We start from the raw sequence: 26,066 nt of genomic DNA, 5'->3' as shown, positions 1-26,066 counted from the left end.
ATATACATTGTATCTCCTTTCATCTGCTGGCAAGTGTCTAATCTATTTAGTGTTTCTCTCTCTCTGGATATTTATTAAGGAGCAATTGAAAGACCAATTTGATAAGCTGATTATAGCTGTTAGCTGTGTGTATTGTATAAATCTTTAAGACTATGGGGGATTCCAGGCACTACCTAACCTCATAATCCCCCATAAGGAGAAATGGAGCAGACAGCCTAGAGCCTTAGGAATTGTCCATACAAGGCTATGATATTATTGTAGAGAGATGGAGTAAGACCTTCAAATGTCTTTCCGTCTTAAAGACCACAAAATACTGAAATGATTAGTAACTTGGAAGTGATGCTCAACACCTTGTAGGGCTAAGCTCCTTTATTCCATGGGCTAACTAAATCTCCCAGGTATCACTAGATTTCTATCTAGCAAGCTTCTAGGTACAAGCCTGAATATCCAGATCCTGGAATCAGAACTTCTTCTGCAAAGAGACAAGGTTACTGTGGTGACAAAAAAAAAAGAGATTTCATATTGGAGACATCACCATGGCAAGCGTTCTAACAGTGTTTTGTTGTATAGCCAGCCAGCTAGTATGCCATAGGGGGCAGAGTTAAATTTGAATTATTGTTCATAGATGGAGCAAGACATTTTCAGATGTCTGTCTACTTGTATACCAGCTCCCGGGCTCTCTACTCTTTTTCTAAGTTTTAATCTTACTCTGAGATATAGTTTGTTTTCATCATTTGATTATAGTGTCATAAGTGTACCTAGTGTTTTAGAGCAAGTATAAAGTCAATCCCTGCCCCATCATAGAGTATGTTATGTTTTATATACACTCACAAAATAAGCACTCTTGTGTGAATATAAAATATGTAGTATGTATGTAGGACTGTGTTTTTTACCCTCACTGTAAATCATTGTGTACATTTATGTCCCATTTCTTCATGCACCCCCAATACACTCACTCTAAGGCTCCAATTTTGGGAGAGCTTAAACATGTGCATAAACCACTAATGTAACTAGTGACACTGAAAGCAAGCATTCTCCAGAGAGTACAAGTGTGTACGTAATACAGACATCATGTCACAAGTAAATTTATAAATACTAGATTGTCTAAAGGATCTCGTAATACTTTGAAGTTTCACTCACCACAGAAAAGCAGCTACTACTGGGCTAGCGTGCATAAATAGGTATTCAGCCAGTGCATGGCACAACAGTCAGTTTTGGTCAAGGATATGGAGGCAAACCTCTGCTCCTTCTATGGCATCTTTAATATCCCTGCAGAGCAGACAGTCTCATCTCTCACTGCTAATGCTTAGCACAGGGTATAAGGCCTTGTCTACACTACAGGGGAAATTCAATCTAAGCTACGCAATTTGAGTCACGTGAATAGTGTAACTCAAATCAACGTAGCTTAGACCTACTTACCGCGGGTCCACACTACACAGTGTCGACAGGAGACGCTGTCCCGTCAACTCCCCCTACTCTTCTCAATCCGGTGGAGTATAGGAGTAGACGGGAGAGCGATCTGCAGTCAATTTAGCGGGTTTTCACTAGACCCGCTAAATTGACTTCTGATGCATCGATCGTCACTTGTCAATCCCCCAGTAAGTGTAGACAAGCCCTAAGAGTGCCTATTGCTGCTTACCTTGTAAAGCCACTTCTAGACCGAGGTGTGGGAGAACATCCATATGCAGGAAACACCATTTATGTGTGGTCTGTACCTTTCCAAACCATTGCTACGCTCCTGATCCATTTCAGCAGTTAGTGTGGTCTATATCTGTGACTTGTCAGCCTGCCCCTTGCTGCAAAGCAAGATATCTCATGTTAACCGGTCTCCCTCATATGAACTCTTTAAATAGGTTTGCTCTTCCCTGAACAGGCTTGTGATGTGCTGTTAACATCTACAGGATGCAGTGTCCTCTTAAAAATGAAACAAGTGGCATCCCAAAGGCAGGGTTTTCTGAGAAGTAGGTACTTTAACACATGCTATACTGTGTGTTGCAGTGCTTGAGTACAAATCAGCAGGCTAGTGACACTTTGGTCTCGTCTCAATTGCAGCCATGTGGGAGCATCCATTTGCAACATTTAGCCCAAACCATATTATAATGTGTTTTATCTGTGAAGATGGGGCAAAATCATGTGACAGCCTGATCTTTCATCTCTGTAGCACAGTTGCCTTAAAGTAGTTTATAATGATTTGGGACACAACAGGGGGTAACCAGGTCTGCATCACACACAGCTTTTTCTGGCAATCTCTTAATCTTTGTTCTAGTCATGATACAACTTCCTTGGTCCTAATAACAAGGAGAGCGCTAAGGGAGATGGACTAATGGAATTTGTGCCACTGTGATGCTTAACTTTGCTCAAAACAAATCTAGATGCTAATACGGTAAAAATGTTGGTGGCCAGTCTATCTCCTAGTGCCCCTACTGTTGCTAGATGTTGTGGAGTTGCAACTGTGCAATACCAGTGATGACTCAGAAAAAATAGCTTCTCTGGAACTTTTCTCAGACACTGAGTCCTTGGTTGGATATGCTGCCAAGATTTAAAAAAGGGACTGGGTGACTTTTTTGTGTGTGCCCTCAACTTGAGATGCCTGTAAAGGGCCTGATTTTCAGAAAATAGGGTGCTCATCGTTTTCTGAAACTCTGGCTCCTTCAAGCTGGGCACCCAAAACTACTAGTCAATTCTGGAACATTTTGGCCATGGCTTTCTTATCTTTTTTTCATTTGGGCTGTTTGCTTCAAATGTAAGCAATGTGCTGCTTTACTCGGCACAGGCTTTTATATTTTTACAACAGGAAGGGCCCTCCTGTGAATAGGTTTTGTTTGTTTGTTTGTTTGTTTTTTTAATGGTATTTTAATCTAATGAAAAATGAGGTTCTTGTCCTTTGAATGTTCAGGGTTCTAATCTATTGTGGATATGTGAATGTATCATGCCAAAGAGTAGACTTGTGTGTGTCTAACTATAGATACCCCATGACCAAATGTAATCAGTTACATGAGCACAGTAAAGCATCTTAAACCTGCAGACTTCTTTTTGAAGTAGAAAACTTTTCTTTCATAACTTATTTAGTTCAAAATATTTATGTGTTGCAGAAGCTATGCTGAGTTTCTGTCCCCGCAAGCAGCTCTTTATTTTGAAGCTATAATTAGCCCCTGAAGAAACTGATTTGCCATGGTACTGCAGACACCTTAACAATGCTGTTTCAAGCCCAATGTCTTATTCTTTAGTGGGCAACCCTGTGTTATTTAGATTCATTCTATTTAAAGATTAATTTTGTAGCCCTTAAAAGCAGACTTTGTTAAGCAAGGACTATGCTGCTATAAGCAATGTCTCATAACTTTTCCCCCCAAACAGCTAAATTTGATGCAATCGGTATCCGTGTAAAACTGGAGAAACACAATTGGCTTCAGTGGACTTCTATCTGGATTTTCCCTGATGATTCTGATCTCAGTAACAGGCTCAATCTGCCAATACTTGTGTGAATTAGGCTTATTGTTCAATAGATTCTTGGTTAAAATGTATGTAACATAATCTGAAACACTAGGAATTAGAACACTATCATCTGTGTCCTGCTAAAATTAATTCAGAAGTCTTTGAACAGGCTTCTTACATGGATGTAAATCTCTTCCTGTAATTTTTCTGAAGAACTGAAAAAAATCTCATTGCACTATATAACTTTGCTTCATTACAAATATTTGGTTTTCTTTTCAGTGTTATGCTGTATGTGAGAAATCAGATCCCCAATGTTAAATTATTATGCTTTATTTCTAGGGGCAAGTCACCATGACACCCAGTATTATTAATTATTTAAAAAGTATGATATGATTATTACTTATGTCAGCCTCAAAAGCAGAAATGCAAAAAAAAAGGTAGCACAATGTAAAGAATCCATGTGGTACTTGCTTGCATAATGCATTTTTTTTAATATACTGCAGAACCATAGTTAGTTGAATTCAACGGGTTATGGTTAGTTTAATTGAGTTTAATTAAAGGGTAGGAAAATGGGCTTGTGTTATGACAGTTCCTCTGTTGTACATGAATGTTTAATATTGCAGTAGCTATGTCTTACTCCATGTTTACTAATTCCCCTTAGAAACTTAAATATTTTAATCCTCAGTTTTACTTTGAATAGAGTTTAAACGGTACTGCAGTTGCACAATTTATGTTGACATCAGTTCATATTTTGGCACATTGCAGTCAGGTAAACATTCTGCTAAATTTTGATGATTTTCCTCTCCCCAACGTTAGTTATGGGTTTGTACAGTAACTGAGCATAAAAGACTTGGAGAAAATGTAGCTACAACAATTGCATAACTATTTCAATTCACACATTCCCGCTATTGTGGTATTATGATGATGACAAGAACCGGAAAGAGAAACAAGTCTGAAACTAACTGTAAACAAAAATTAAACTGACTAGTCTTATTTTCATTGCCCAAACATAACATGGTGGAAACAAATAAATGTCATAGTCATTAAAAAGCAGATTAAATATTTACAATTTGATTAATCTAGCTATTATTAGTAATGTAAATAAGAAAACTTGTTTTAGGAGTAGTTTTTTTGTAATCTCAGTGTTTTAAATGACTACCTTGTTTTATAGCAATTTCAAATCTACTATAGTACACATAGAAGTTAAAGATGGAAAAGTATTTGGATCACTCAATTCATTTCCCTGTCATTACAGAATTGTTCCCTAAAATACATTTTAATATCTAGTCTAGTTTTAGGTCCCAAGACTTGAGGCTTCCACCTCTTTCCTAAGGAAACTGTTTTACAACCTAACATATCTCACAGTTAAGAAGAGTCTCTTCTTCTGATATTCAGCTTTTGTTTTCCATAGTTTCATTCTATTATTCCTAGCTCTATCCAGTTTTATTAAACTAAAGAAAATAATCTCACACCTTGGAGTTTACACACTTGACACATTTAATATGTTTTTGCTTAGCCATACTAACACACACATACACACGTACATTTTTGAAATCTTTAATCATACTTCAGTCCCTATAGTTCCCTGATCACTTATGTTACTCTTCTCTGAATTCCCTCAGATTTGTCAATAACTTTCTGGTAATATGGTGCCCAGAATTGACTGCAGGTGCAGTTACACAACAGTTGTACGGACAGAGATTATTACCTCCCTGCTCTGAAATATTGCCTTGGGGTAGGCAGCGTTGAATCACCCAGGCTTGCCTTTATAATCCCATCACACAGCAAACTAATGTTGTATTTGCTCTGTTAACCCTCCAGTAGGTCTTGCTTCTGGTTCCCAGACGTCCCCTCCCATTGAGTATGTGCTTAAGATTATTTCTCCCCTTATGTATTGGACTGCATGTTTCCATCAGAATCTTTTTTTTTTTTTTAACTTGTTTTCTAAACTCTCTTGTTTTCTAAGTCCCTCTGTATTTCAGTACTTGCTGCAAATATTTGTTGTACTATTTACTTGATTTCATGTAATTAATAAAGATGCTAAATAAGAACAGTCTAAAGAGCAGTTTCTTCTAACACAGAAGAATAACATAAATTTAACCCCTTCTCTCCATTCCCCCCCCCCCCAATCAAGAGACTAACAATGCATGCTTCATTTCACTGATTCATTATAGGCCATCTGCCAGCTTCCATGTAGAAGTAGTTTGTTCTTTGGGAAAAGGACCTTGTCTTACTAAATGCTAATAAGTTGCTTAGCACAGTTGATGCTTTATATTTAATAACTGTTTGATTATGGATGATACCCTGTATTATAATCCACTGGATACCTCCTCCAGCTTGATATATTGCCACGCATAATTTTTGGCTAATTTCCAGTCTATTTCAAGGGAGTAAGCTTTCACCTTTTACAGCACAACTAAAAGTCTAAAAACATAAGTGAGTTTTGATATTTGCTGCTCTCTGGCACTTTCAGTAATTAAACCAATACAGTTTTTCTTTTGTTAACTGTAATATTGCTCATCAAGAGAATCCACAAAGCATAAATTAATTATGGATAATCACTTAAAAAAAAAAAGGGATAACTGAAGGCATCACACTGACTGCACAGATAATGATGAGCACTAATTTGTTTTTTTCCCCCCACAAGTATCAGCCCAGTGCTTTACTAAAGTTGCCTTCTTGGCTTTATAATCTTTGAGTGTGTGCATGCATGTGCAAGCATAAAACAATATAAATAAAGGTCGGGGGTGGGGTAGAGCTGCTCTGAAGTGACTTTATTTAGTAGCAAAATAAATTTCTATTAAATAGACCATTTACTCCTATTAGCCTTGCACAGCCAACACAGCTAAGGGGAGAATAAGGTGAATTTCATTCCTACTTCCATAGCATAAACAAATTTATGTAGCAAATTCTGGTCAGTTACACCTGTGCAGTCTCCTGGATGGCAATGGAATTTCACAGGTATTACTGAGGTTATTACTTGACTTTTTAGTCCTGGAAGTGATAAGCAAAGACTAAAAAAAAATCCCCAGCTTAGTCATCAGATCCCAGCTTGAGTTTGGAGGATTTGTGGTTCGAAAAACGGTCTCATAAACGGAGCATATTTGATCTGGAGTTATACAATAAGCATAGAACCCATTGATAATGTTATTGCACGTTTATTTTCAAAATAGAACTTCAATTCAGTAACAGAGGATAAAGCCAGCTTTTAAAATTATACCCTTGGTGGTAGCCTTATCTCCAAAAACCTTAAACTACCAGGATATGTAGTTAAAATTTGTAATGCATTTCATTTGATTATACAGGAGGTATTTGTAGCCCACATCAACACACTTTAATCCACTTTTTAGGAAGCCATTTTTTGATTTATTTTAATAATGTTGGTCAAGTAAATAGAACAAACTCAAGCTAGTGTAACTATGTTGTGTTCTGTTCTGAAAAATGTGTAGCATTGAAGCAGCAACAGCAGTAGATTAAAACAAGGCAAAACCTAATTGCAGTTGGTAAGGCAACTGCGTTTCTATTAAAACCACCCGTGAGAGAGCAGTGCATTTATAGCAGCTCTTAGTTGATCCAATAGTGTCCCCTGTGACCTTGGTTGGGTGTTTTGTAGGGTGACTAATGGCTCACCATGTTCTCTTTTTCTGGTGACTTGCCTATTGCCTGCCTCTGGGTTTGTGATTCCCCTTATGCTGACTTCTGCAATATTCCTTCAGTCTCTTATCTCAAGGCTTTGATGCATATGTTCTGAAGGTGGCCACCGTGACTTTGGGTGGCAGCAGATGGTAAACCTTCAGGCTGCCACCGGCTATACTGGTGTTAAGTTGGAAACTTAGCGTTTGATGAAGAATCAGTAGTGCATATGAAAGAGCTTTTACTGCAGAAATATCTTTTAATTAAAAAAATTAGCATACTGAAACACTTGCTAATTTCTATGCACGTAAAGAATCCTAAAATTAACTGTTTTCTTAAAGCTAAACTATGGTTATTTACAAGTCAGATTTTGTTTTTTCTCCATTTGCATGTAATGTATTTAAACAGTTTTTTGTTTGTTTGTAAACTGAGCTGTTGGATACAATTATAAATCAATTATGTGAAGGTCTCTGAAGTGCAATTATTTTTAAAAGTAGTTTCACGTAACATCAGAATTGACTTCCAGTTTTAAAAATGAAATGGGAAATCTTGCTTGCATACCCACAAAGAACTGGTATGTCATTACCTTAGGTATTACTGATTCCCCCCTTTGTTGTAGTAGCGAGGTGGCAATAGTTCCTTGTTTATATGCATTTTGGGACGCTGCCTGGGAGAACATTGACACTGTACTAAGCACACTTGAGTGTGCTAATGTTGCAATATTCTTTGCCTGTCAACTTCCTGTGTAGTTGTGAATTGGCTCTTGTAGCACTGCCTACCTGTGGTTTTTTTTCTTGGTGGTAACATGCTATATTGGAGGATTTTAAAGCCTAAAACAATATCACATTAGTATGACGAATAGGGTTTGCATAGTCTCCTTTTGTATCACAGTCTCACTTGCCATGAATGGCGAATGTCTGGCATAGCACTTATGTTGCCTCCCTTCTGAAGATGGGTGCATAATACTGTGGGTGATGGTTAATTGTTATAAGGTATTAGACCTCACAATTCACGCTACAGTCATCCTTACCCAACAGCTTCCATCAGCATCCGAAAGCCAGGAACAGACTGGCTTCCTAACATAACATAAGAGAAGTGCCTGTCCACAATCTGCTGTTGCTGATGCTCCTGATGCCATCGCTTTGGATAGAGAATTGGGACAAGGAACATGCTATGGAACTTCATGTTCTCAAGTCAAGCCTGTTTATGGGGGAGCTCACTGACCCTGGTTGCTGTGTGTTTTGAAAGGAAGTCCTACCAAAATTCCCTAAGGAACATACACCTGCACTCTCCTCTGCAGTGAGAGAGAGAAGTGGATGAATTCCAGTATAAATAACTCCTACTGTGACAATACCAGTAGTAAACAATGTTTGGCCCCAAAGTCTGAGGAGCGAAGGCTCTGATGTTGAGAGCAAGTCAGTGCTTAACCCACTGGATTTATGTTTCATCTTTGCAAAAGTAGGTTACAGCAGTAGTCCTGCAAGGTAGCCCAGAGGAGGTTGTTTTTTTTCTGCTGTGTAAGTACTATGCTTTTTAGAGTAGATGTACTGCAGTCTAAATGAAGTGGTTGTGCCTCTTTCTTTCTCTGGCTCATCCCCTTTTGGATTTGCATGTCATTTGCATGTTATGGTAATGCCAATAATAGTGTGGTAATTACCCATTTTGTAACTTGTGCAGATAAGGCCAATTATGGACTACGTTTTGATAAGTTGCATGAGCATACCTGCTTCCGTACAATGTTAGGTCCCTACTCTGCAGTCATTTCAAAGTAAGTTAAATATATCCTAGATCTACCCTGTCAACCTAGGATAAATGGATGACACTAGCAGTTTCTCTAAACTTCCATCATGACAAAATAATCAGTTATGCCAAGATATAGAGGTACTTAATAAATAGTAATTCTCTAGCAAACAAAATGGAGCAGTGGATTATTTTCCAAATCTGTGGAAACTGATTTCAATTTTGAGTTAAACAGAGAAAACGACCAAACAGGAGTGAGTATAATGCTTGATTGGAGAGAAAAAGCAAAGGAATGGTGGCTGGTTGGAGAGACTGGTTAATCAGTCTAGCTAGTGAACCTCAGCGACACGGAACTATTATCTGTTAAAACCTATTCTGTTACGGTTGAAAAAGAGTAGCTGCTAGTCTTTGTGATGTTGTAATATAACAGCTGAAGCTAACCCTTAAGGGACAGGTTGTCTGCTTTATTCCAGTTAGTGGCAGTCATTCTATATGTTACTATAGGGCGAAGAGTCGGTAGTCTGCTCTGGTACGCCGTATGTTAATACAGTTCTGATAAGCAAGTGTGAAACATGAAAGGGAGGAATACATTAATTGTATTTGTGCAATAAGGTATGCCATCAAAGATAATTATTTCATGACAGTTTTAGTTATAGCACTTGTTTTATCATGAAATAAAATATGGCTTTAGGAGCCTTTTATTGGAAAGACAATTGTATCAAATTAGTACCAAATTAGATTTTTGTCTTTATAAAGGTGAGCAAACCCATGAGCAGTTTTTAAATTGGTGTATTGTATTCTACAAATGAACAAATCCTGTCTGAGGGTTAAAGAAGCTATTATTTTGTCCTTTATGCTGACAGCTTCATTACTGATTGGCCTACTGTTGGTATTAAAAAAAAATGTTTGGCTCCTTATGATCTTTGTGCATGCAACTATAATATTAATACAGAGCCATAGAACTGTTCATTAAGAAGTGACTTTAAATGAGGTTGATGCATGAGATACAGATGTTAAATGCAGACATTCCTTTTCGTATACAGCCGTATGGCTAATAATTTCCAAGTGGCTAAAGCTCTTGTTAGCAAGAGTGCTGGTGTGTTAAGAATGGCCCTATAAATAACTTTAAGAGCTGAAGTTGAAGGTGCTTTTTTTAAAGACTATTGTTAACTAAACATTATTGCCAAACAGATGGAAAGCATTCACCAGCCTGATGTTTTTAAGTCTAATTATATTATCACCAGTCCTGTACGGCTCAGTTGAAGAGGTGTATCCAGAGGCCAATTTATAATCATTTAGCCAACACCTGTTTGGGAGAAATTGACAGTCAAAGGGCACATTTTAAAAAAATCACATATGTTCTTGTATTTATTGCCTCAATGTGAACAGTACCTACCTACAAATAAACTTGGTAAAAGAAGACAAAGTGCCTGTAAACAAAACATAACTTCCTAACAATTTTTATCTGTCTTAATTTGGCATATCTTGTAAATTTTATTTTAAGCATGGTGGCTAAGCAAGGATAGTAAACCAATGATTTATTCCACTGGCTTTTTTGTTTCTGAGAGCCCAATAGAACAGGCTTACAAAATCATCATGAAAATTCACCTGCCTAGGCACATTATCTACTCACCAGCCTTCCCATTTATGATGAAAATGACATTCAACACATCCATCAAAAACCTTAATCCATTTAGTGGGCAAATAGAATTTTTAGAGGCTGCTATAAAATATTTTATTTTAGTTAGATTGCATAAACTCGTGTTTTAAAATCTTCATCTTAAAACAACCAAGTATTTTTATACACTGTGCAATGAATGAGTATTATAGAAAGTGCTGGTAGGGACCTTTATACTTAGGTTTCATTAGAAAAGATTATTGCAACCTTTCCTTAAGAAGGTTTAACATCTCCACTGTTTGCAGCAGGCTTTGAAATTAGGCAGGGAGAAAGTTCTTGGGCTGGGGACGTACCTTGTCTTCATCCCATGAAATTCCGTTCAGGTTTAGCATAGTTATAATTGATTAAAAATCACAATTTCCCTTCTCTTGCTTGTATTCCTCTGGAATATGTTGGGAGTCTGCCCAAATAATTGAGTATGAACATTCTAAAGAGCTAGGCCCACACAGCTGTTACTTTACTGGGAATATCTGTGAGTTGCTGTCCGGGCACCATTATCCTGGGACTCAGCATGTGGCTCCAGCATTCCATTCCACCCCCACCTTATGGATACCACATGGGACAGGATCTTCCCCCAACTCTCAGAGGGGAGGGAGAGCTGAGTGGATTTCTCAGAGCCCTCCAACCAGCACACAATCCCAGCAGACCATCCCTCTTTTTTGGTGGCGCCAGTGGGGGCAGGAGTGCTCCTCTTCCCAGAAAGTGGGGGGTAGGGGGAAGGAGAGAAAGCTGGGCTGGCCTGCTCCTGCCACCCACTGGCACCAGAACATGGTGCCACTGGCCCATCACCCCTCTGGAATGTGTTTTGCTGCTGCCATCTAATGTAGTTAGTCCTATAGCTCAAGTTGTAGCACTCTGTGCTGCAGGTTGTATGGATAACTGTAAATCTTGCATTTCCTGTCTTTCTTTTTTTTTTAAATGCTTCACTTTGCTGCCTAAATAATGTTTTAATGTAGTTTTTCTTTTTTAAAATGTAATTGTATTTACATTGGAAGCATAACTGTGTGGAGAAATTTAAAAAGTGAATATTGGACTCAGAGTAGACACTCTCTACATGTTTGATCTTGGAGTATTGGTCTTGTACATGTACCATTTTAGGTTATTGTGTTGAACTGGAACTCTCCAGATATGCCTGAGCATCTATACTCTTGGAATTCAAGGGTAACATGCTCAAGAGTTTGGGGGTATACAAAGAGATTTGGAGAACTACAGTTCCCTAAAATTGGAATTTCTGGGGGCTGTCTTTCAAACAAGTGTCAATACTAAATTAACTAATTAGATTCCTTCTCCTGCAAAAGTAACAAATGTTCTTTAACACCCATGGTGGTGTCACTAAGTTACAAATGAAGTTGTCTATGTTGTGTCTGCAGCAAAGCCAGTACACTGTAATGAAGACTGTCTTTTGAAGTTATAACTTTTCCCCTTTCTGCAATGAATTCATTCTCCTTTCCTAAATAAATATTCTCTTTCCATCTTACTGTAATATTGCAGTCCTGACAGCTGGATTTCCCTGCAGCAATTTGTGTTGCCAGTTATAAATGCACAAAAATTATAACTTTTCCCCTTTCTGCAATGAATTCATTCTCCTTTCCTAAATAAATATTCTCTTTCCATCTTACTGTAATATTGCAGTCCTGACAGCTGGATTTCCCTGCAGCAATTTGTGTTGCCAGTTATAAATGCACCAAAATTATAAGGTTGTGGAGGAATTCAACAGCAGTGATAGTAGAACTGATTAAGGCATTAAAAATTTGTAGGTGTTGTCACAACCAGTAAGTGCTAGAGCAAGCCATGTTATCACCATAATGCACAATTTGGTTTTTCTTCCAACACAAACAGTCTTCAGTTTGACTTCCTGGGAGGGACCATCAGCCTCACCTTAAAAGACAAAACGCCCTCCCTCCCTCAAGAAAACAGGGAGCCTATGGGGAAGGAACAAAACTTGGGTATAAGAAACCTGGTGGTGTGAAACCAAGTCTTACTGGGAGAAGGGAGTGTTGGACTGAACTGAGGTAACACTGCTTTTTATGCAGTTACTCTAACTTGAGTTCTGCTGAATTATACCCTCACTCATAAAACACCAATTGGTGTTTTCTGGGGGGGTTTTTTGGTTGTCAAGGTTTACATTTTCAGGCAGCTGATTGGTAATCAGATGAAGTTTCTGCAGTATTCGGGAGACATCTTTCATGTCCTGAATCCTATTTGTCTTTAAAAAAAAAAATCAGTAAAGGTCTTACTAATGTTATCAGATTTTTTTGTATTTTATTGTGCACTGTTTTTTAATAACATGCAGTATTGGTCTATAGAAATGTTCAGTTGTTAATTTTTGAGTTGCCTACTGTTAAGTAGCGTTATACTAATGAGAAACTTAAAATTATTTTTTCTTTAAATTATGTTTTGTTTAGGTTTTACTTGTAATGGATACTAGAACACAGCAGACTTTTATACTGAAAGTAAGTAAAATCTTTATTCTACTTTCTTAAACAACTTCGCCTGCTAATTTACTCCACACAAAGAAAATATTTCCTATTTTTATGGTTGCCATCTCTGTGAATTTTATTGGCACATTAACATTTCTGTCTTCTAAATGCATTTGAATTATATTTTCACTTTCTTCCATTGCCTTGCCTTTCCTTTTTTCTCTGTAGTTCTTGTACCCATAGCATTACCACTGATCATGATAGTGGTGTGATCATTGAGGCCAATATCTTAGCAGGCTTCAGGAAAGGATCAGAGTTATGTTAGAGCATAGGGGATATAAACCCTCATGTTTCAGGGCATAAGTTAGGAAGAAATTTCTCCTGTACACAAGCTATTCCATAACTGTTCGCTACAGGATTTGTTGCTTGTTTCCCTGAGGCATCTGGTACTGGCCACTGTGAGAGACAGAATATTTGATGAGGTGGACCACTGCTCTGATCCAGTATGGCAATTCCTATGTTCTTAAAATTATAGATTACTACAATGTGAAAGGTCCGTTTAAGGCTACTAAACTATTAAATTAACAATAAGAACTTCCCTACATGGGAATTATATCCTTAAGGTTTGCCTCCTGTGATTCATGTAAATCAGGTAAAAATTCTTTTGAGAACCCAGTGAATCCATGGGGCTGGGAATTGGTTTACTTTGAGGGCTTGATGCAGCCCTTATTCACACAAGGAATCACATTGATTTGAATTAGGCTACTGACCCGAGTAACGGCTGCAGAACTGAGGCCCAAAGACTATGCTGTAGTTAATTGTTGAAACTTTATTTACACCTCAGCTTCAGGAACACTGTGTACACACGCTGTAAATTGTTCTAATTCTATTTATCTTGCTTTAAAAATCCAAACACATACTCTGCGCGGAAAATCATTCCATTTATAATTCACAAATGGCCATTTGTAAACATTATATAGTTCAGATATTGGACCCTAGGTAAGCATTCTCATTGCATCTATAGGCAGACTAGATGAACTGTATATTTTTCCATTTTACTCCTTACATCTTGTTTATCAATATAGTAGTAGGTCACGCTTACTTCCCGCCCCCTCCATTCCAATAAATTCATCTGTGTGCCAAAATTATTACCTCTTCAGGAACTGAACCTTTTTCTAGTTTTTAAAGTATGGTGGAAACATAAGGATAACATGTGAATCCAGGGTATTCTTTTGTCTCTAGAACGTAGACTGATTTAAACAATGTCTTTTGCGTAAAAAAAATAAAATTTTTTAAAAGGTCATAGGGAAATAACTGTGTGTCATCCTGATGACTTAGTTTGAGAGAGATTCTAATAAAAACATTGACCCATGTAATTGATTTTAATGGCAGCTTTGTGCCATCTTCTGTTCTCTGGAAATGCGCCAGATGCCATCAGCAGAGCCTCGGGGGACTGAGGGGCATAGAGCAGCAGATGAGTGGTTTCTCTGAAGCCCAGAGTAACTCGGATAGATTAGTTTGGTTGATAAACACAGAGCACAGCAGGCTCCAAAGGCAACTGAGGGTACAACTGACCTTTTTGTTCTCTGTCAGGGTCTAAGGAAAAGTAGTGAGTACAGCAGGAACAGAAAGACCATCATTCCCCGCTGTGTGCCCAACATGGTGTGTCTGCACAAGTACATCATCTCTGAGGAGTCTGTATTTCTTGTGCTGCAGCATGCAGAAGGTTTGTCTGTGGTTTAAGTACATTGAAAAAAAAATCAAGCTTTCAATCAATGATAAATTTAAATGTCAAATTACTTATTTATTTTTCTAAACAAAATATTTTCACTCTTAGAATAACAAAACTATACAAAGAACAGATTTTTCCCCTTATTCCTATTCTGAATCTCACTCCTGTTTTGAATTTCCCCAAAAGCTGCTGAATTATTTGAGCTTTAGTAATATTGTACATTTCTAACCATTTATTTTCTACAGGACAGAAAGTGGTTTGGTTGAAACTGCAATCTACAGTATGTACAAGTCAACTCTAGGAGATAAAATCTTTTTGCCACTTTTGTAATCTTTGGCAAGCAAATCTTTTTAATGTTATGTAGCTAAAATGGGAAGTATTCCCATAAGAATTTATTAATTGCCTTCTTAAAAACAAGACCATTTGCCTATTCCTTAACATTACATAGTTATTCTGATCTGGGTTTTTAAGAAAATAGCCAGTGGTGTCATATAGGAGTTCAAAGCAGAACCACAGAGTTGTGCCTTCAAACTATTTATAAAATTCCTGTTATATGTTCAGGGAACAGGTGGCAAAAAATAATTACATTTTGATTTTTTTTCCCTCTGGATTTAAATATTCCCTAATTTTAATTACTCCTTTTTGTGTAGAATGAGTGCAGAATATAAATTTCAATTCTGCTAATATATCTCTTCCTTTTTAAGGGATGCTGCTAATTCAACCAGAAAAGGGAAATACAAGGCACAGAACTAGTTTGTAGAGAAGATAAGTTTAGAGGAAATATTATTCCTTTTGTTTTAACTATTTGGAATTTGCCTATGCACATGCCACTTTTGTCACATACAGGAAAATAGACCAACAAAAGTTGACTCAAGAGTTCTCTGTTTCTGTAGTATGTTTTATTTATTTATTTTAAACTTGACTGTACAATGATGCATGAAGGAAGACCTTATGTTAATAGACTACAATGTAACTGTATGTGAATTCTCAACCCCCCAAGAGACCATCCTGGGAATTTGAAAGCTATCACTTGACCTCTGACCTGAATGTATATTGGTAGTTTTTGACTGAATCTTTGGAGAAGCTTAGAAAATTTGTTGAGAATTCATTGGTGCCAATAGATTTCTGCTCCCCGAAGTCTGCAGGGGAAAGGGATGGGGAGAAAAAATATTGGGGCTGGGGGGGACTCAGTTGATTATTATAACTTCAGGTCCCTAGGATTTTTAATTCCCTTGAGGAAAAACTTCCTTTGGTAGCACAGGATGAAGATAGGATGAGAAGAGGAAAAGGTATTTCAGGGAGAATTACTAGGGTGGGCAATAACCAAACATCCCAAAAAGAACTTTAAAGTACACAGCAAACTGCCACAGTCCAGGGCAACCTACTCGAAATGGTTACTACTTCCCAGTAAGGAATATCTTCCTTTGGCTCTGGTGAATGAAGGGGGGGAAGGGAAGCAGAGATGTTTCATACCCCAGAGCTCTTGTATATAAGAGCAAAGAGGTGAGCTGAATGGATTGGACAGGACAGTTACTGTAAGAGGAAAACTTTACATCTTGGCGGGTCAGGAGAGAATAACGAATCCAGTGAAAAGTTACTGTCCTGGCCTGCTCATTCTTGCCGAAACCAACCATAGCAAGTGTTGAGTTCCCTAGGTAAAATGAATTTGTTTCAACTGCTGCTAAATCCCTACTTTGTATAAATAGTATAGGGCAAAGGGTTTTCTCTCAAATCCCCTTTGTGTTTTGGGAGTAATAGAGCAGCATATTGTCTAGAAGTGGGTACATGATAAGCTCAGTCACTGCTCAGTTAATGATTCCATATAAAAACTACTAATTTTGAGAGATAGGTTAAGCTTATTTCGGTGAGCCAAACATAAAGGAAAAACAATTGCATTTAAAAAGTAATATGTCCTCTTTAATAGAAGACATATTTGTATATGTGGAAAAAACATGCAAAAGAATGTATTGTAAATAAGCACTTCTTCGGTCTTACCTAAATTTCAACTATACAAAGTAGCACAAACACTCTCACAGCCTGAAATCATCCTTCAGAGTGTCCTGTCTAGCCTCGAGTGATGTACTCGAGTGATACCGGAGAGGAATTGTGCCACCCCATATTCTAATTCACCTTCCTTTGAGGCATAGCAAGGTGGTGAAAGTTCTTGGATGTCTATGCTTCCATCAACTCCAAAAGACCCTGACTTATTGTTGTGGTTGTTGATTTATTTATATTCTGATAGTGTCTAGATGCCTCAGCTGAGGTCTGAGGTTCTTTTGTACTAGATGCTGTACATACACATTATAAGAAACAGTCCTTGACCCTGAAAGCTTATAGTATAAATAGACAAGACAAAGAGTGATGGAAAGGAAGTGATGTTCCTATTTAAAGAGAGGGACCTGAGGTACAGAGTGATATGGTGACTTGTCCAAGGCTATGCACAGGAAATATCATAAATCCAGGATTTGAACAGAGATCTCAAGAGTCCCTGTCCAGTGCCTTATTTAGAAGACCATCCTTCTTCCCTGACCTTTGTCAGTTAATGAAGTTAAAAAAAATTGCCATTGGGTTTCTAGTATCCATGGCAATTCTCTAACATCAGCCCTTGAGGTTCCCCAGCTCGTCTAGATTCCCACGCCAAAGACCACTTACCATCTCTGTCTTAGTAAAGCATAGCTGGAACACCTTGAGCACAAGAATAGTTGGAATCCTGACTGTCCTGATACCCTGATACCAATTGGAGAGGCTTTTTTGAATTTTGCCAAGAAAAATAACGGGAAGGTGATTGACACCCAGGATGGGGATTTTGATATGGGCTGGTGCAGTGGGCAGTGGCTGACTCAGTAAGACCTTTTAAATTGTTGGACATTGTAGAAATAGAAACCATGAATGTAAAATGGGGTAAAGTTACACTGTATTTGTATGGGGAGGTTAGGCTTTGTCACCAAGAACACTATGGTGTTTTGATGACAGGAGAAACCTATTGGTTAATAGCAGTCAGATTGCCAGAATCTTGTAAATTTCTAGGGTAGATAATCTTACCAAAATCCCTATAGAGGAGGTTTTCGTAAATTATGGCTACCTCAAACTCATTCCTCTAAAAACCATCTTTCTCTGCTTTTCAGGTTCCCCTGATCAGTCAAAAGCCAAAACTTTCTAATTATTCAGAGCTCCAAGGTGTAATGATAGAGCTAAAAAGGCTGCTTAGTCACTTAGAGGTACTAGCAGTACTGCTCCGAGTTAAAAACAAAAAAAGATAAACAGGCAGGGTATGCTTTGCAGTCATCTTTGGGAATGTGGGTCAGTGCCTGTTTCAGTATAAATGCCTAAAACTGTGTGTCACTCCTGTATGTCTCCTTTGCATCCAAACTTCAAAAAGTTCTGTTTCATTAGAAAGGAGCATTGAGCGAATAGAACATTTGGTTTATATATTGCTCCGTGGTGGCTTATCATGCTTAGAGGCCAGTTGTACCATTAGGACGTTCAAGGATAAAAATGTTAATTTTAACTGGAAAACACTTTGGATTAAGGCCCGTTCAGAGGAGGTTGTAAAGTTGCATATAAAGGTAACTGCTTATTTGCGAAGGGCTTTGCTGTTGATTTTACACCCACTCCCTTTACTGCACAGCTTATATCCACTGTCAGGTTTAAAACTATTGGGTTTTAAACTGGACTCAGAAAACTTGACCCCAAACATTCTTTGATTAAGAAGAAAACATTCTTGTTTTACCCAGAAGTGGTGATGCTGTCATTCCTCCAAACGCAGTTAATTCCCTTAACTGCAGGGGCTAGTGGATTCCCTTATGAGCTCTTCCCATGGTCACAAAACATTAGAGGGCTTTAGAGGGGTGTGTTAGAGGCAAGGAAGTCCACAAAGTTATCTGGTAGCTTTGTCAGAAAGCATTTGGCAAGATCTACTGTGGTGGAGAGCCAGTGTGATGTTAACAAGGCCTCAGTTTTTGTTGACACTACCAATGCCAGAAATTTTAGAAACAGATGCTTCAAAAATAGGCTGGGGGGCTTCCGTGGTACATCAGAGTTTAAGTGGCTGTTGGAAACTGTCAAATCTCTTTAAGCATAAACAAGCTGGAGCTCCTATCAGTCTGGAGAGCACTCAAGAAACTTCAAATTTAAGAGGCTTTCAGGGTATGGGAACTAATGGACAACAATTCAGTGGTGGTCTGTCTTGCCAAACTAGGGACTTGCTGGTCAGAATGGATTACATTACTAGCCCTAAAGATTCTATTGCCACTCACGAGAATGTAGTAGTGGCTGTTCCGTCCTTGTCCAAAGCTGGTTTGAAATGATCGCTGTCTCTCAATTTTTGTCAGATGGTGGGCACACAGGCTTCTTCTATGCTAGCAAACTTCGTAGCAGTTGTTCACCACCACGGTTAGCAATAGTGAAGGCGGTAATATATGTAGGGTTCTATTTTTAACTACTGTACTGTCATGTTAGAGATTCTGGTGATAAACTCCTATGTACACTACAGCCTCCACTGCTGCTATTATTATTATGCATTGGAGTTATTGCTTATGTTATGGTAGTGCCTAGAAGTGAGGTCCCAGTTACGTTGGGCACTGCACACACATAAGTATATATGTTTAATCATTTTATATATCATGAAGTTGACTAGTGACTGCATCTCCTCTTTACAAGATCTGGATTTTATTTTTTCTGCCAGCAGTGCCGCGCACAAAACATGAGATACTTAATGCGGCTTGTGATCAAAGGAGCAGTAGGGAGAGATGGATTTTCAATAGGGTGGAATATCATGGTTTTCATAAACCAGGACTGTGTTTTGTTTTGTTTTGTTTTTTTAACATCTACTCTAGTTCAAAATGAATTATTTGGAGGAAGTTCTATAGCCTGTGTTATACAGGAGGTCAGACTAGATTATGACAATGGTCCTTATGAACCTTGAAACCATTCCCTCTTTTTCCACTAAGGTACAGAATTTGGGAAAGTTTTGAAGGATGAATTGTGTAGATGTGTCTCAATACTCCTCTCTCCCCTGTGTGGTTATGGTTATTTGGGAACCCAGATTGTTGTCTTTAACTTTACTTAGCAAAGCCCAAATCCAGTATGGCCACAATTTTTCAGCTATAATTAGGTTACACAACCCTGCATTGCAGACTCTTGGGCCAACTTAGCAAAAGCTAAATGATTGTTTTTTGGGATACATCCGCTTAGTTTTTCAGGATGTGAACTTGCAATGTAACGTGTCTGCAGACTGGATGAGTCAAAATTCAACAGGACATTAATTCCTCTTGTAAACTAAAACTAAAGCATGGCTAGGAAACGGAATTTACTGGTCTGTCAGGTTTTCTTTCATCTTAATGATACTTATCCAAAAGTCTTTGTATCTTCTTGTCTTTGTCACTACTTCAAAATAGCATTACACCCACCCCCACCCTACAGAAAACATTTAAAAGAAAATCAAAAAATTGTGGAACGAACAGGACTTCTGCGCAGCATCACTGCCCAGCCACTTTGCTTTTGATTGCATTCACTTTCTTGTACACTGACTTTTACAATTCATCTCTTTGGGGGGGGGCGCAGATCTAATCTTCTGTCTGTAACCTGCCTATGCTGTCTCAGTGACTAATGTGCTATACATTCATTGTTTGCATTTTTCTGCATACAAATTCACTTTTAAAAATATGTTTCCATTGTAGCTAATGTGCTCCAGTGGCACAGGACTGGGTGTTAGGAGAGACAAGTCTATTCCTGGCTCTTTCAATGCCCTATGGTGTGTCATTGAGCAAGTCACTTCACCTGTGGCTCAGTTTCCACATTTGTACCACAGAGATTATACTAATCCTTATGTGTAAGATGTTTTGAGATATTTGGAGGAAATGTGCTACTTCGTATACATAATTGAAAATTAATTGGAGCAAGGACTAAAACTTGGGTATCCCACCTCCCTAATCATTGGGCTATAGAGTGATTCTCTCTCCGTCTGGACCAATGAATATTTACCTACTTAGCCAAAGCCTAACAGTTTCAACAGATGAAATTTGAGAAAGAACCATATCAAAGTAACCTGTAGCCCAGTGATCAGGGCATTCATCTTTTGACATTTCTGAATTAATTTTTTTTCCGGACTGAAACAATTTGCTGACGTTGACATGAATTAACGAAGTGTTTTGGTCAACCAGATCTGCATTTTTTGGCAGAAAAAAGTTTCAGCTGAAAAATGTCTCCTATATATGAGTCAAATATTATTTTTTGCCTTGGCACTAGTACTTGATTAAAGTAAAATTTACTTGGAATGCACTTTATTTCAGTTAATATTGTAGTGATTCCTGGTAGCAACCAGTATGGCTGGGTTTCCACTTCCGTTCTGAGATCCCGCTTTTCAGGTGCACTTAACTTTCTTAAATTCCTTCTGGAATGCTCAACCATGGTTTGTGTAATCCAAAAGGTAGATTTTTGCATTAGGTAAATTTAAAAAAAAAAATAGTAAAAATGAACTTCTCCTATTTTGATTTAAGTGATTAGGCCTTATGTAATTAAAAAAATGCCCAGCTCTTGCTAGAAATGTCAAAAGTCAAATTACTTAACTCTTTCAAAGGAACTAGATTGCAAGTAGGTGTCACTTTGAAGATTTCTGCTGCAATATTAACTCTTCCACATTGCACATAGGAAACACTTCATATTTTCCTTGGTACAAATACATTTCAGTACATTAGCAGTGATCTATACCAGGGGTGGGCAAACTTTTTGGCCCAAGGGCCACATCTGGGTGGGAAAATTGCATGCAGGGCCATGAATGTAGGGCTGTGGCAGAGGATTGGGTGCGGGAGGGAGTGCAGGGTGTGAGAGGGGTGCAGTATGCAGAAAGGGGCTCAGGGCAAGGGGTTGGGGCGGAGGAGGGGTACGGGGTATACGAGGGGGCTCAGTGAAAGGGGTGGGGGTGCGGAAGCGGGCTCAGGGCAGGGGTGCAGGGAGGAGTGTGGGAGGGGGCTCAGGGCAGGGGGTTAGAGGGTTCAGGGCAGGGGGTTGGGGTGCAGGGTGCAGGAGGGGTTCAGGGTGCGGCACCCCTTACCTGGTACAGCTCCGGGTTGACAGCGGCATGCACCAGGGCTAGGGCAGGCAGGCTCTATGTCTGTCTGCCCTGGCCCCGTGCCGCTCCCAGAAGCGGCCAGCACCACAACCCCTGGGAGAGGGGGCTTACAGGGCTCTGCATGCTGCCCTTGCCTGTGGGTACCTCCCCCGAAGCTCCTATTGGCTGCGGTTCCCCATTCCCAGCCAATGGGAGCTGTGGGGGACGGTTCCCGCAGGCGAGGGCAGCGCGTGGAGCCCTCTGTCCTCCCTCCCCCAGGAGCCACAGGGTCGTGGTGCCGGCTGCTTCTGGCAGCAGCGCGGGGCCCATGGCGCCACAGGGGTGGCAATCCCACCAGCCGGATCCTGCCCACGGGCCATAGTTTTACCACTCCAATCTATACGATAAAATGTAGAATGACTGGCAACCTTGTGGTAGAAAGATTAGATTTAGGAAACTTGGTTGTATTGATGCTAGTTTTCTTGTGAATCTATTAAAGATGAACTTCAGTTTTGTAGTGATACTTTTCACAGTTATTTAGTATGTTAGACAATATTTGACAAAGTGACTGAAGCCCGTTTGCGTGGACTGACTTCTGTAATTTTAGTTTTTATAGATTCCTGATACAATATTAGCATGGTTTGCTAATGGGTTTTCTTGATCTTACACAACACATTGTGGGAGGAGGAGGAGATTATTTGTGTGTCACTCATAAAAACATAATTATATACCCAGAAACAAATATCGCTCTTGTTTGACCCTGGATTAGGCATTTTCAGAAGGGAATAAAATTGTTGTTTTTCAGTATTGAACAAAATTATTGAACAGCATTTATTTACGTATTTCCACTTGCCCAGGAGGCCAGTCTTGACATACTTGTACATAAACAGCTATATGTATGAATTTGGACATTAATCAAATGGTTTTTCATTTAGTTGCACTTAACTGTAAATCAGAAAGCAATAAGCAACAGTTTTTCATCGTTTCCTACTACAAGTAATTATTGAATCATAAACTTTTTTCTCTTAAGCTTTTAAAAAGAGGAAGGTTTATAATGGGAATAATTATTGAAGGGTAGGCAGTATGGCCTTTTAAACTGTTTTCACTAGTGTCAGAATAATGTAAATTTGATTATTATTTTTGTATTAAATATAATAATTGGAAGCTGGGATATTGACCATCTTTAGATGCCTACTAGGACTAAGGGAATTGTATTCTCTGTTAAAAAGCATCAGAAATAAAAACCTTTAAAAACTGCATGTGCTGTTTTCTTTTTAAACTGTTACATAGTGACTTTTACACTGATAGGGTTAAATGGCTATGAAACATAACGAACCAATAATGTTCTGGGTCACCCTACTAGCAGAAATACCTGGGGAGGAGGATTTGTGGATAGAAAACTCCTTGAGAATTCCCTTGTCCCAGTGTTGACTTTTCTTGATCTATTTCCAAAGGGGAATCAGGAAGACATGAGAATGGGGACTGGCTTGGCACTTGTGGATTCTGGAGCCCGGGGATTCACAGGTGGACAAAATGCTGCATGTAGATGCCCAGAGTCCCCAGACCACCTCTGGTTCCCTGATAGTACAGCTCCTATGCCCCAACGACATCTCTCTTAGACGGGGGGTTTCTCAATGGTGTATAAAAGCTAAGCCCGCATTCTGCCACATTTTAAGTGTCAGTGGACTGCTGCTCTCGTATGGAAGCTCCATTACAGTCCACTCATGTGCAAGAAGTTCCCAGGTCTATATTTATGGATGGGTTAGGGGAGTGTTGTCAAATGAAGTTTCATTAATTGGTACAGGCAAACCGGGACGATTTCCATTATATGTAAATGAATGAGCTCGGCAAAATTATTTTGCCAAATTTTTAGCATTTAAAAAACATGATTTCAACAAAACTTAACAAAAAATAATTTATTTTTGAAATTTTCATTCAGAATTGTGAAATAAAAATCCTACTTTCATTTTTGCTCCCTCTTTTTTTTCCATTTGGGGGGAAAAGTGTGAGGGGACAGGTGAAGAGGGGAGAGTGGTCCCCCAACCCCACGTTCGCCCCCCCATCCCTTTGCTACTGCTAAAGTGAGAGAGAGAGAGATGGTGGCAGTGGGGAACGCAGAACTGAAAATTTGAAACTATATTGTTTAAAACATTTTTGTTTTGAATTCTTTGTGTGAGGGGGGAGGGGTAAATTGTGGACAAAGCATCAAACTTTTGCAACCCTCCCAAAATTTGACCAACTCTAAAACTTTTATGGAATACAATAAAATGAGATAACATTCCATATGACTCATTTAAATACAGACATGTTTTCATGGTAACCATGAACATCTTAAAATCGGGATCTAAAATTATGATATAATCAGTGATTGATTCTCAGTGTTTTCTATATCAGGACCCCCTCCATGTTTTCCTTCCCATGTAGCTGGGACAGTCACATTTAATTATATGGGAATGTCAAGGTGATGACGCCCTGACACCTGTTTACAACTTGTAGGTTAAGAGCACGTATATGAATAGATCCAAATTGTCTTCCTTACCATCAGTTTCCAAACTGTTAGAATTTTTTATTAATATTTTTTTGTTTGATATACTTCGCTTCATCATATCTAGTGAAGATCTTGTTAGATCACATGTACTTTCAGGAATTTCAGTAAACTCTGTTATTTTGAAAGGGAACTTCTTGAAGTCACATTTTCCCCCCCTGAAAGTTTTCTAGGACCTCTCTCTGCCTGCTTGAAGTCAATGTCTTAGGCCCAAGCAAGCACAATAGAACAAATTGGAGAGTCCAGCAGAGGGCAACAAAAATGATTGAGGGCTGGGGCACATGACTTATGAGGAGAGGCTGAGAGAACTGGTCTTATTTAGTCTGCAGAAGAGAAGAATGAGGGGGGATTTGATAGCAGCCTTCCTACCTGAAGGGAGGTTCCAATGAGGATGTAGCTAGGCTGTTATCAGTGGTGGCAGATGACAGAAGAAGGAGCAATGGTCTCAAGTTGCAGTGTGGGAGATCTAGGTTGGACAGTAGAAAAAACTATTTCACTAGGAGGGTGGTGAAGCACTGGAATGGGTTACCTAGGGAGGTGGTAGAATCTCCATCCTTAGAGGTTTTTAAGGCCCAGCTTGACAAAGCCCTGGCTGGGATGATTTAGTTGGGATTGGTCCTGCTTTGAGCAGGCGGTTGGACTAGATGACCTCCTGAGGTCTCTTCCAATGCTAATCTTCTATTATTCTAATATCTTCTAATTTCATTTTGTGCAACCTTCTGCTTTATACCTATGATCTGTAATTGTTTATAACAAGCATTAATAGAATTTTCAAGCTTTTGAAGAGTAACAGTCCAATTGTATTATTTCCAAAGCTTAACTGCAGCCAATACAGTAGTTACATTTAGTTCTGTAACTTTCTTGGACTTTTCAGAGATGAGAGAACTGGGCTTGGGTTGGGACAAAGACAGATGCGCTGTCTTATTCCTTCCTCTTTAGCCATAGATTCTGATATCTGTTACTGAAGTGTATTGATTAAAATCCACATGCCTCCACAAGCGCAAAAAAAAAAGGCAAGGTAATATATATGAGAGAGAGAGCAAGGTATCAGGGAAGAAATCTTAACTTGGCAAGAAATCCTGATTTAACAGACCAATAAGATATTTCTTTTCTTGCTTTTTGAAGATCTTTGTACCTGTATCCAGGGCCGGCTCTAGGATTTTGCCACCCCAAGCAAAAAAATTTTTGGCCACCCCCCTTTTTTTGTCATGCCCCCATATCCCTGGCCCCGCCTCAACTCCGCCCCTTCCGAACCCCTTCCCCAAATCCCCAGCCCCGCCTCCTCCCCCGGGCGTGCTGCATCCCCCCCCCATTGCTTCCTGCGGGCCCCCCGCAACCTCCTGCCCTAGCTCACCTCCGCTCCCCCTGCTCCCCGGGGCGTGCCGCTGCTCCGCTTCTCCCCCCTCCCTCTCAGGCGAGGGAGTGGAGAGAAGCGGAGCAGCTGCGCATTCAGGGAAGCAGGCGGAGCGGAGGTGAGCTAGGGTGGGGGGGCACAGGAAGTAACGGGGGTAGAGGAACCACTTCCCGCTCCAGCTCAACTCCGCTCCACCACCGCCGCCTCCCTCCAGTGCCCGCCGCTTGGCTTCTCCTCCCTCCCTCCCAGCCTTGCTGCGCGAAATAGCGGTTTTGCGTGCGGCAAGCCTGGGAGGAAGGGGGGAGAAGCGGAGCGGCGGTGCATTCAGGGGAGCAGGCGGAGTGGAGGTGAGCTAGGGTGAGGGGGCGCAGGAAGTAACGGGGGGGGGGTAGAGGAACCACTCCCCGCTCCAGCTCACCTCCGCCACCTCCCCCCGAATGCTTCGCCGCTCGGCTTCTCCTCCTTCCAAGCCTTGCTGCGCAAA

At 39.6% G+C, this 26,066-nt stretch overlaps 1 protein-coding gene across 1 annotated transcript in view; it reads left to right on the top strand.

Moving 5' to 3' along the window:
• RPS6KC1 (ribosomal protein S6 kinase C1) overlaps window positions 1-26,066 on the top strand; it is a 102,148-nt gene that overhangs the window by 51,860 nt on the left and 24,222 nt on the right. The window contains exons 10-11 of the mRNA XM_054023553.1: window positions 12,889-12,936; window positions 14,497-14,629. Of these exons, the coding sequence (XP_053879528.1) occupies window positions 12,889-12,936; window positions 14,497-14,629 (181 nt within the window). The remainder of the gene's footprint in view (window positions 1-12,888; window positions 12,937-14,496; window positions 14,630-26,066) is intronic.

Source organism: Malaclemys terrapin, chromosome 3 (assembly GCF_027887155.1).
Source record: "Malaclemys terrapin pileata isolate rMalTer1 chromosome 3, rMalTer1.hap1, whole genome shotgun sequence".
Classification (NCBI taxonomy): domain Eukaryota; kingdom Metazoa; phylum Chordata; order Testudines; family Emydidae; genus Malaclemys; species Malaclemys terrapin.
The sequence above is the reverse complement of the archived record's forward strand: the minus strand, read 5'-3'. Positions and strand labels throughout refer to the sequence as shown.